The 13064-nt window shown below is 43.2% G+C and overlaps 1 protein-coding gene across 1 annotated transcript; it reads left to right on the forward strand.

Moving 5' to 3' along the window:
• The first annotated feature begins 3996 nt into the window (after window positions 1-3996).
• On the forward strand, window positions 3997-8421 carry LOC128719700 (uncharacterized). Its single transcript, XM_053813328.1, has 4 exons — window positions 3997-4153; window positions 6709-6885; window positions 8051-8165; window positions 8256-8421. The coding sequence occupies exons 1-4, from the start codon at window positions 3997-3999 to the stop codon at window positions 8419-8421; spliced, it is 615 nt and encodes a 204-aa protein (XP_053669303.1).
• The last annotated feature ends 4643 nt before the right edge of the window (window positions 8422-13064 follow it).

The following is a 13064-nucleotide window of genomic DNA, read 5'->3' on the forward strand; positions in this document are numbered from 1 at the left end:
AGTGTCATAATTTGCTAAAGTTTATGAACTTTGCCACCGCTTATCGATCGGCTTGACCTTGATCTGTTGAGATCGCCGTTTTCCTCGCCCTTAGCAAACAACGGGTGGAGAAAACTCCCGTCCCGTTGTTCACTTTACTTCCGCTCCCGCTGTTGCGGTGTTTCTTTTATCAACCACTGCTTGACTCGAAAGCTTTCGCCTTTTGGTGGTTTGCTTTCTGTCCCCACCACGGTTCAGTGTCCCGCTTCCGGCGCACTAGCGTATGGACGAGAAATTAAAATTTCACCCACGGCTGTAGCTTCACCATCCAAGCTCAGGTTCCGTAGCCGAGTTACAACGGAGCTGGTCGGACATCGAATCATTGATAGACGATGGTTTGCTCGGTTTCTGTTAGTGCCAATGTCCTTTGGTCGGGGCCATTGTGACCGTGCCGTCAGCAACCTTCCCAGGACCATATTTTGGAGCGCTCAGGAAATTAGATTAGCTTTCCTTCCGAGAGGGCCCCACACACATCCACATCCTTCTGGGTGCTGGGTGGGTAAAGAAATGGTTCAGATAGATCTGAAAGTTGGATGAAGGTTGATTTCAATATAGATTAAATTTTGAGCTTGGCTATTTTATTGGTCCTCGGGCTCGGGCTTTTGTGCCAACTGGAAGCACTCCGACCGAACAGTCGAAGCAGTCGGTCGCACGACATGAAACAAAAGGTGTGCAAATGATGGGTGAAAAAAGGTAGAAATTAACTTTTCTAACTTCATACCGATGGCACTACACGCTGGTTTGGTGGGCGCTTTATGTCACTGACCGGTTCTCTGGGTTTGGAGTGGAAAGTGTAAGATGATGGGGACCAAAGCAAAAAAAAAATGGTCCGGGAATGTTCATTCGTTACGGTAGTCGACCATGTATGCGGATTAATAGGGTAAGAAAGATCTGAGAGAAAAAAATAACCCAACACGGCAATAAAACCAAACCATATGACCCATCCAAGTCTTTGGCAAATGGCGGTCAAGTGGAAGATGGAAACGGGCAAAAAAAGTGATTTAAGAGGCTATCAAATCTGGGTGGGTGGAAAAAAAAAACAAGGTGGAAACTGCACACGATGGTGCGAGCAGATTAAATCCTTGGAACAAAAATATTACTCCATTGAAGAGTGTCCGGGTGCTAGCGTGTAGCGGGCATGGATGTAAAATGATCGTACAACGAAAAACATGCCTTTTAGATGTGAAATGTAACGGAACGGGAGGTGGGAAATTAGGATGAATCGGGGTTCTCCCCCCACCTACCTGGAGGAACTGAAGGTAAGAGTGACCGTAAAAGATTTATTTCACCAGAAGCCACTTTTACGACCGAAAGAGATTAAACAATGCTCTTTCCGTGGCACGCGTGATACCGTTGGGTAGCTATTAAGAAATGAAAGTTAGTGTGAGTGTGTATGTGTTGGAGAAAATTCCCTACGTAAAATTAACTTTGTTAAGAGTTTGTTCAATAACATTTAGTTCAATCTCATTATGGTTCGTGCTGTTTAATGGTGTGGATAGAATGAGAATGAGAAAGAAATAAATGTAATCCTGGTCACGGCACCAACTGTCAATTTGGTTGTTCGGAAAAGAAATATAATTTTGTGACACTACAAACAGCGTTCTAATATCAAAGCGAAACATCTAGCAAAAATTTGTTCACCCTCTACTTAACGGCAGCTTATTTTCCAACACAAACAAATCCTTTTCATCTGCGCCAATTCTCACCCACTCCAAAACCATAAAGACGAGACAAAAATACATTGGCGAGCAATTTACCGGCGCAGTCGATATTTCAATTGCCTTTGACAAACCTTCTATAACGTTTTATTGGGCACGGGGAATAAAAAAACGCCGAACAACCAAACACCCAAATGGAAATCAATCAATTTTCGTACAACCATTTACGGCTGATTTTCTTCTGTTTTTCTTTTTTTGGAGGGGACTTTGGAAGGTTGTCGATCCGATGTGTATGGTACTGCTGTTTGTGCATCTTTGTGTGAGCTTTTTTCACGCGTTCTCGTTTTTGGAAGTACCGATTGTTAGCTGCTTTTAATGCCGCACGTTTTAATGGCCATTTTTCCATTCCACTGAATCGGTTGGTTTTCACTTTGAAGTTGTCCTTTTTTTTCTGTGGGGAAGTGGGAAAAGGGTGGGGTGGGTAAGAAGGGGAACACGGACTGGATGTCATTGGCGTTTTTCTTTCATGATGTTTTTTTCTCTTCTTCCAATTCTCTTTCTTCGTCAGACATTTTCACCCCGGGGCAGGCGTGTCAACCGTGGCAAGGCCCGAGCGAACATCCCGAGTGTTGGCAGTAATAATTGAAACGAACGAATAATCATTCATCATCGGTGAGACAGCCGTGCAGGTTTGGGGAACGGTGTGTGGGCCATAAAAAAGCAACACACACACACACGCACAACCACCCACCGAAAAGCCATGATGAGTTCTGGGTTGGCGCAGATGGGGTAGAGGCACATAAAAATTGTGATGTGAGTTCGAGCATTTGTATTCATGCGTTCGTTCGGCGAGTCAGTGCTTTTGGTGAGTGAGCGGAATCCACCCATCAAATCCAATTTTCACGATCAGTGCTCACGGAAGTGGAAGCAGCAGTACAGCCAGCAAGAACACCGAACGACATCCGCTGAATGAGGACGCTGAACGATGATGATGGGTGGGCTCGTGCTGTGAGCTGCCCTGCACTAAAGGGAATTTGGGGCGGTGATCGCTGAAGGAAACGTCAACATGACATCGTCACAAAGTCCGGCCTGAAATAGTCCAATCGTCCCAACAGTGCTGACGGCGAAGGGCGCAACGAGCGCCGAAGCGTCCCATCAAAGGAAACGATGTGCCTCTACCGGACGACCGGACGGCAAGAAGCGAGTGGCAAAATCGCAATCATCACGTGAACAAGGACACGGGACTAAAGTGATTCTCTCTCCACACTGCATCCGACCGAACGATTTCCGGTGGGAGCTTTCCGTTCGATGATAGACACTGGATTGGACCGTCCAACTCTGGTGCTCCGTCGGAGAAGATCCGAACCAAAAGGGAAACCCCTGAAACATAGACATCAAAAAAACCGGACAGGAAATAGCTGAAGGATTAGTGCAGAAATAGATCAGCACTGGGTAGAATGAACTGAGCAGTACTGGTGTCGGGGTAACATCAGCATAAAGCACTGTCCAGCAGAAGGGAACTCACTCGAACAGACCAAACGTTATCACATACCGACCGACCGATCGTCCTGTAAATCCGTGACCATGTCCGAAGCCTACAGCGCACTGACTACTACTCCTTCCATCCCTTGGGACGTGAAAAACATCAACCGAACGAAGACAACGCGAACAAAGTAATAGCTTGTCCGAAACGAACCCATTGGAGGATTCCTTTTGTGCATACATCTCGCTTTACTATTCCTCGGCAGCTCCCCCGGGGCGGCTTCTTTGTTCACACAATCAAAAATACGATGAACTGAAAGCTGCTTTAATTCTTTGCGCCCTTGTTAAACAACAGGAGTAGCGGAGTTGTGCTGAGCAGCTCGGGGGAAAAAAAGGACACCTTATCCCCTTGGGGAGTGGCCAAAGTGGAGAAAGTTTTGGCACCGCAAGAAACGCAAATGAATTAAAGAGACAGACAGAGAGAAAGTAAGAAAGGAAGAACGGATGCCGGTGGTCGAATATGCAAACATACCTTAATTAGAAAATATCATAAACCGTACCGCAAACGACACCAACTCCTTTTTGCAGCGTTGGCCAAGTATAAAGGGCCCCCCCTTTCCTTATTGCTGGACGGGAGAAAAGCGGTGAAAAGTAAACACTACCATAAAACATTAATTTTTTATGAGCTATCCACGGCTGCCGCTGCTGCTAGTGCTGAGGGTAAGGAAAACCGTTGGGTCTCTTGAGGCAGAAGATCGTACCGTGACTGTTGCGGGTTGAGTGCATTCGGCTGGCAAACCCAGTCGGTGGGACAGTGATGCACGTTTCGATGGTGACGGAACGGGTCGCCCCGGCACGTGGCAGACGAGTCAATATGGCGGCCATATTAAAACATATCAGCAGCAGCAACACCTTGACGCAGATACTCGTCCCTATCGCACTGCTGCTGCTGACAGTGATGCCGTTTCCGGCGGGTAAGTACGAAAGGCGAGGCGAGGCTGTAGGCGAGAAAGATGGGGCGCTTTATTTTATGCCTTCCAAGGAACAAGTGGTTCTGTTGGGACGTTTCTTAAGCTGAATGATGAGATTTCAGATAGTGATATACACCGGGTGGAAGAGTAATAAGCGTGATACTGTTGAAGATGCTGGTGCATTAAGGACCTCAAACCGTCTTATTGAGTGGGCCGTGGTACTTGGGAGTGTTTTGATAACATTAAAAAAAAACTGCCATTCCAACGTTCAATCCAGACAGGTCGTCCCCTGGAGTAATGTAATATCGAAAAGGTACTTCATCCTTACACGTAGATGCACACTTTTAATTAAAACACTCCACTCAAGCAGGGTACGAAGAAGCGGATGTTTTTTGTTGTCTTTTCCTTGCTAGCAATCCTTCTCTCCGTCGAGAAATCTATTTGAGGAAGTTTCGAAAGCTCCCACGCGTTGTCACACACATGTCCGATGCATCCAAGCAACCTTTTGCTGTGTGAAACGTTCATTTGCTTGTAAATTATTTCTCAGCACACTAGATCCATCTACACGGAGTGCTTTCAGATCGTTCGGAAAATTCATTTCCCATCTGTGTATCGGGGAAAGTGTCGTACCGGACATCTTCCAGCAAGGGTTTGACATCCATTGGATTAGGTTGCTTATCTTTATTGAAGTCATGTTTGAAAAGGAGTTTTATAGAATGGTTTTTTGATGAAATTTTGATTTTTTAGGAGACACGTTTCCGTTTATTAAAGAACAATACATTTACCGTACTGTTAGCAGAAATGTGAGGTTATATGGACGGTTTTTATTGTCTTGTATCGCCATCAATGGCTTTGCATTGCTAAGCACAGTGACCTGATCCGGTGAGATGGATCAATTTTTACGTATTCTGTGCACAAAATTTTACATTCCTTCACCCACATCCGGTTTGAATATTGCATGAGCGACCATGCACAACATTCGTTGCCGGTATTGTGTGCTTCTATAGGTTGAACAGAATTCAAAATTTATTGGTGATATAACGAAAAAAAAAGATAAATGACTAACAAGCGTGTGTGGGGGCAGAAATCAATCGGAAACAGGTGTACCGAGAGAAGGTGGACCCATGTACGTGATTTACATTTCGGACGTGGCTATTTGGTGGTGGCGGGTTTTTTGTGCCACTGAAGTGCTGAGGCTTCAACAGTGAGTCGGAAGGTAGAGTCCATTTAGGTGGACTATGGCAAAAAAGCCTGGTAAATATTCTTTTCTTTTTGAAAAGAAATCCATCGGTTACGTCTTGCTTACTTGTTCTGAAGCGAATATTGAAAATATACCTTTAATAGCTTTAATTTGAGGTTAGGTTGAAACAACGTAGAAGGAAAAAGGAGCGAAATATACATGTCCCACGCTATAACATCGATTTAAAGACAGTTGACAATTAAATTAGCAATTACGTTTCGCTTCAACACAAGAAACCCAAGCGGCACGACACGTTTGACATCCAAATAGCACAAACGACCATGCGTCTCCATTGCAGTTGCAATTGTAGTCGGTTTTCCCCCATCAGGTCCATAATTTATGAGTGCTGGGTAACCAAGCCAACCAGAAGGGTGTGTGCCCGGTGTGTGCAGCACCCATCAGCCGGTTAGCCGCATGTTTGTGCAATGATGCAGTAAAATGTGTGTATGGAATGTTTACGGTAACAAAAAAAAAAACGCATAGAGAAAGAAAGAGATAGGGAGAGTTGGGCTTACTGTTACGACGTAAACAACAGCGTGATGGGTCCGTGCTGGACATGTTTTCGGTGACCATGGGCTTGATTATTCGAATGGGCTGCAGGTCACAAAAATACATAATTAATCAGCGGACAGCGAACGCCCGGGCTCATACGGCGATGAGGTTCGGGAATTGAACCACCAAGGATCCAATCAGCTTCGGTTATTTTCGGATGAAAATTTCGAATGCGGATGTGTGGGTATAGGTATAGGTGAGGCATCTTTTATTCATAAGCCAATTAACGTAAATCTTGAATTTGCATAGCGCTCGTACGTTGTGCCAAATTTAATGTTTGTTTAAGATTTTTCTTTTTCCTACATTTCGAGCCGCCCGAATCTCCGCAACACGGGAAAGGACTCTAAAGGGCGGCCGGATAACGAGGTGGGTGAGCAGCAAAAAGTTAAAACCCCTCGGCTAGGTCGTTGCCAAAAGGAATTCGATTTACGAAAACCCGGGTATAATGACAGCATAGAAATATTTGTTTTGCAAGCAAATCACCGCAAACTCTCGATGGAATAGCAACGCCGTGTGTTCTATATTTCTAAAGCCAGAAAAATAAGTACTGCCCACGGGCCCGAAGGGCGCAGGGTAGGAGAGTATGATGCGAGGATAATTTGATTTATGATCGCTTCTCTGCCAACTTCTGGCACACATTTTTGTGCCGTCCCACCCACACCCAGCCTCCCTTTCGGCCAGCGCCATCGTGGATACAATTTCATTTACCTGGTTTGGGCGTTTTGTTAAATGGTTCTTTCTGGGTGGCTCGTCCGCCTCTTTGCAGTGTACGGCATCGATTGCTTTAAGTGCGTTTCAATGAACGGTGCCAATAAGGCGTGCGATGATCCTTTCCACAACAACTACTCGGCGGCCATCCTGGAGTCACCGTGCATGGGCGGCCGGAAGGGCCGGGATGGACTGTTTCCGGCCACATCGTGCATTAAAATTGCCGGCTATTATGGTGAGTATTATGGAGTGTGTTATTATTGGCCTTTTTCATTGTTATTTTCATACTCAGTGCGATTGAATTTCAGCGGCACAATGTTGTGGACGCAATGGGAGAGATGTTGTGCCCTTAAAGCGGAAGCGTTGCAGTAAAAATGAAGCGTTATTTTATCTGTGCAACTTTAGCCGTGAAAAAAAGCTCTTATTTTACAATTTAATGAAGTCATATTATGAAGTACACGAGGTTTTATTTACTTTCGATTGTTTTGTGTGGGTTCAATAACCTTACATAATTGAAATGGTTTTATTTTTTTTCTCATCCAAAAATTGATTTGTGTGTTAAAATAGTAAATTATTTTATTGTTATCAAAAGTAATTTATTTCGCTTAAACTTTGTTTGTACAATTATGTAGATCAATTTCTTATTAAACTGGAATTTTTTTCTTGAGTTGTCCAGTCAGCTCATTTTTATTTCTGGAGCTTAAGGATTTCTTTTTGTTTCGTCGGCAAACGAGCGACAAATACCCATGGCTCCCCTAAAGTAACACACTATTGAACGATAAAATTGAAAAAAAGTAATAGAAGTTCGTCTGGTAGCACAAATTGAAATTACTGACACAATTCAGGAAGTTATAGCTGTTTTGAAGGTTCGAGCCATCAAACGATAACGTTGATCCAGTTGTCATCACCGTATACGCCTTGCAGTATGCAACCCGCAGTACGGCAATAGCATCCCACGCAACAGCGCGAGGCTAGTGATGGTTTGCAATTTAGTGCGTCTGGTACGCATGTTCACCCGACATGGGAGCCGTGCATGGTGGAAAAGTGGTCAACATAACACGGTCAGACCGATACACCGAAGAGGCTGGGTCAGAATTACCATGGAAATTGCATTAATTGCAGCCGTGCACGTGTAGTCCGCCAGTCCGGCAGCCATTTTTTGAGGCCATCGATTGAAATTAGGTGCAAATAATTGCTTGTTTTGGGGTTGGAAACTACAACACACCTAATGTGTTTTAATTAAACAGGGGCAGCGCCGGTCCATCGTATTTCAATTGCTGTTTGTAAGCTTTACGCTCATTGTAAAACGACTCGCCAAAGAATGAATCTCCATTTTGGAAATGATAACAAATTCAATTTCATTTGATGTGGTGTGGTTTTTTTGTTGCTTGTTTTTGCAGATGACACCGGTGAAACGATTACCGTTCGGGGATGCGCCCTGGACAGTGGTACGCTGACGACCGATACCGAAATCATTCGCATGTCACACTGTGGACGATTCTACTACGATGATCGGTACGGTGACAGAACCAATCAATTTCCACCATTCAACGAAAGATAACTTCTTCATTGTTTTTTTTTTTGTTTTCTTCACAAAATCCAAAGATACGTGCACGGGTGTCTGCAGAGTTGCAACGACGCGGACGCCTGCAATGCTGCACCGAGAGGTTCATCAACCCAGTGGTTTATCCTGCTGGCCGTTATCGGATCACTGCTTGGGTCAGCAACACTTCAACCGTCCGGGTGGCTGCGAATCGTTAACGGAAGCTAACAAAGTGACCGAAAACGGTAGAGCTGGACATCGAACGGGCAGGCAACCGTGCCATCGTGCTGTGTCTTATGAAGACACAGCTACATCGTAGTACTGCAGTAGCGTGGGTAGCGCGGAAGAGGAGACACAATTTATGACCAATAGAACAAACAAAAGAAACAGTTTCAATCAAACAATGCTTCGCCTCCATGGAGTGCACGAGAGTTTATCAACACTAGTTTGTTCTATCCATTTATTTCTATCTGATTAGATTAATTTCATTAGCATCGATTAGCAAGGTATTATTGAGATGAAAAAGCATACAAAATGCACCATTAAACTGCTGCTTAAAGCAGAAAAATAACAGAACTTGAATTGTTGCTAATGGAAATTGGTTTACCACTGACGAGATGATGTTCATTTAGCTACATTTACACAGAAATGGGATTGTCGAAGCGTACAATTACTATTAAAGCTACTTGAGAATTGAGAAAGAATCAAAAACAACAAATAAATAAACGTATAAGCATAAAGCAAAACCAATTACTAGGATTAGGAAACGATCTTGCAAACTAGCAAACCGAGGAAGAAAACAAACAAAACATAGATGAAGTAATGCTAGCTGATAAAACCACACGTGCACCGTTCGATGTAAATTGTAAACCAAAACACACACACACAAACAAGGTTAAGAATAACGGGTGATTCAAAATGTGTAAAACGAGAGTTGGCAGGAAATGTCTCGCTTTCATTGTCGGCGACCATTGTTGCAATGCAGATAGAATTGAAACGATAAATGATGGGTACGGTTTCGGAGGAAGCGTAGTAGATAACGTAGAACCGTAACTAGAACATATGTTATTGTTCCCATTTTTCGTCTTGTTGGCAAAAACGGCCCCCGAAATGGATTGTTCGTGTAAGACAAGACGGGCTTCTGTTACGGTTTTTATTTTGTCGACAAGCAGTTTTTTCCTTTGGTTACTATACCGTTCCAAGGCTAGCACAAACCATGGACCAACTCTAAGGAGTAGAGAGTAGCTTTTTCTGGGGCTGGAACTACTTGCTGCCATGTCCTTATATACGTACAAATCCAACTTTATGACCGCTTGTAATTTAAGATCAGATCTTATTTGTGTGTCCATTTGTGTCTCACATGAGTAGTGAAGCCTTCTCACACACACACACACACCCACATACGCACCAAAGCAAACGAAGGAGCAATGAAAAACTTATCAGTTGTATAAGCAAAGAAACAACATATTGTATCATACCGCCCAAAAACCGCCTTGATGAGATTGCTACAAGAAGTGTTTGGTCCGAGAGTCTTTTGTTGTTGTTTTTTCCCTTTCATCTCACCAACACCCACAAAAAAAAGAACTTTTGCTTGCCAATGTTGCATGGTGTGTGAGTTCATCCTAAACGAGCTGAAGTTATGTTTGTGGGAGACAAACGCAAGACGAACTGGCGGGACGATTAAATGTGGGGCAGTATTTTTGTCTGTTTGTCAGTAATGCTCTTATTTACTGCATAAGCAAGCATTCGGGACACATGCTTAACAGGAGCAAGCAAAACTACGGCTTCTGCACCAAGAGGAACCACACTACTGTCCCAGTTGTCTAGCTTATTACGGTGTAATGGGTGTGTACAAGAACTAAGTTTTTGGTTTCCTCCATCTCACGTACACCGCTGCAAAGCTTAATGTTTCTATGTATCACACCACTGCTGTCGCACCGATATGTAGCCAAACAAAGGATAACCGATTACCGATGTCGACCACGTGTGTAAAGTGTAGGAAGTAACAATTTGTAGAAATGCGCACTAGCTCATCCCCCTGCTGGACGGGTTTCAGGCTAGCGCGAAGTGCAGCACACAGTAGCGATGGTTTCAAGGCGTCGAATGTTGCTTCCTGGCCCTTGCCGCACTAGCCATGGATTCACACGCGACCATTAGGTAGTCTGTGCGCGGGAACAGCATTAAGCCCGTGGAAGCAAAACACGCATATAAAATACGCAGACGGGAGTAGTACTTAGCTTTTTACTTTACGCGCTGCCCGTAGTAATGCCGGGACAGTTATTAACCACTACGAAATGATGCAAATCGACCAAAACGAATAAATGACGTTGGTAAAGAACAGGCCGCAAAATAATTGTATTATAAGTGCCTAATAACATTACTCTAACAAAAGTTCACGATTAAGAGATGTACAAAACAAAAAAAGCTCATCCATTGATTCGTATCAAACACGCACAACAAAGCTCCAACCTCCTGCAGTTCTCCCCTCTTTCACCTTCTCCATAGCAAGATGCTTTCGTGCGTAAAAGGCACCACCTTTCCGTTCCGTTTCCCACCCATTAAAACAGAATCCGGTAGAACAAATATGTTCGTAGAATTCCACCTCTGACACACACTGGCAACAAAGTTTGAAACTCCAGGTTTCTTGTAACCGGCGCATGTTATTAAGCGAGAGTACATAATTAAAGAAACGAAACAAAATATTAAACACACGGACAACTGATCAACTGTACATAAACTGGTCAGCAAAGCATACAAATATACTTAAATGTGATATCAAAACGATGGAGCAGCAATGCGACATTCAGGCATGCAATTGCATCAATGCACCGTTGCAAAGCTACAAAATGCTTCAGGGATGCTGTGAAATACAAAAAACTAAACTAAACCAATATGCGGTTGGAAAGGGAGGGATGCGAAAAGGGAGGGTCCATCGGCACCCGTCTCCGTACATCCAATTTTGGAATACAACGTATGTGTAATATGGAGTAGATAAATATGCTAACATTAAATGCACCTATTCAAAGCACTCAAGGTATTGTAATAACATTTTTGTTTCTCTCTCTCTCACACTCTTACTCGCTGTGGAGTTGCCAGAACCATACAGTTACATTCACGCGGGTGGTAAAGACCCGGTCCCGTAGTGGAATGGGAAAAGTTACTCGTTAAGGCAAACAACCAACAAAACCGAAACACGAAAGAAGCTATGTTACAACTTCATTAGTACTAGTAATATATAACGCATAATGAATCACCACACGGGATGCATCCATTACATTCAGCAGCTAAAAGCAAAACATATGCAGCACAAAGATAGGGAGACCTGTAAAGATACGCGTTTGGTGTAACTGGCACATTGGCCACATATGTATGTGTACCGTCGACACCTTGCACCATGCCACAAACATTGACCAAATCCGGGCAGCGTCCTCGGAAAAGGGAGAAGGGAAAGGTTTGCGGTCATACTGTAGCTCTTAACATATGCGAATCTATTCTTATCAGAGATCGGGGGCCGATAAAGTCCATAATCCGTTCGCGTGAAGGATTACAACTTGAACGATGAATAAAACACACAAATGTTTCCTAACAAAATTATGATACCGAAATAGCTGACTGAAAGAAACGAAAGACATGGAGATCCAAAGGACTGGAGGACTAAAAATCCTTCTGAGAATCTTCACTTTGAACGCGGCGAAGAGTTTTGGACAAGGTCCATGTCTCAGAGGTGTATGTGAGTACCGGCGTTACATAAACTCTTCATAGTCTCCGCTTCGTTCGTCACGACAGATGCTTTGAGTATAGAAGTTTTCTCAGTCAGTTATCAATTTGTGCTTTTCAATAGTTACTAATGGCAACTCCAAAAAACACACGCAATGATCTATTCAAACTAAAGTTCTAATCTAAAATATCTTCCAGAATCAGAAGCGCCTACAGTAAACGATTCTAAGACTTGTACATGCGCATATGCGTTAAACTTATATTGTCTTGTTTCTTTTTCTTATCCTCTTTTACACACAAATCATTAAACTTGTAATCTACCGTGTACTTTGTTAAGAATTTGTCGTAACGGTTCAGTTAATCATGCAGCTATCGCTATATCGACTGTTTCAATTTCATCTCCTGCATGGTCTATCACAAGACTAATTCATCACGCACGCGTCTCCTCTGTCTAACACGTACTGGTTCTCAATTAACTGTACAGGCAGCCCCGAGATACGCTATTAAAGAGGACTGCTATAATTCGGGAAAAATCTGCGTATCTCGAATTTCCGCGTAACGTTACGTAGTTACCTTCCTTCTCTGCACTTAATTTATACAGCAAATCAAACAACTTTTTGAAAGAATACGGTAAAATAAATTAAAAACAAACGGTTTATATGACAAAGGAAGATATTTTCGATTATTTTTTTTACCTTTTTTGCTTAGATTTTGTACTATACACTAACTCAGCTGTCAAATTTCCAAAACCCACGTATCTTGGGGACTGCCTGTACGCGTTTCTGTATCCAGTTTTAGCAAGTCAGTAAAGTCGTTTGTGTTTCACTATCAATCTTCGCGTTTATCTTATTCGTTTGCGCGGTTCAGCAATGTGTGCTCACTGTTATCCTATCTAGATCGCCGCGAATTACAGCTTAAGATATCTGCTGGCATCCTTTCGTAATCGATACATATTTTTCAAACTGTTGAGTTCTCCAACACCTTGAATAGAAGTACTCTTCCTTCCATATGGCTTACTTCCTGGCAAATCGGTTATCAGCAATAATGCTTAAACGCACATTACTGTTATCGTTACATTTATAGCGATCATTATGTACAATTGTCGGGGTTTAAATGCGTGTCTACACTAACACCGCAAATCTCGATCGATTAAT

This window comes from Anopheles marshallii, chromosome 2 (genome assembly GCF_943734725.1).
Source record: "Anopheles marshallii chromosome 2, idAnoMarsDA_429_01, whole genome shotgun sequence".
NCBI classification, from domain to species: Eukaryota; Metazoa; Arthropoda; class Insecta; order Diptera; family Culicidae; genus Anopheles; species Anopheles marshallii.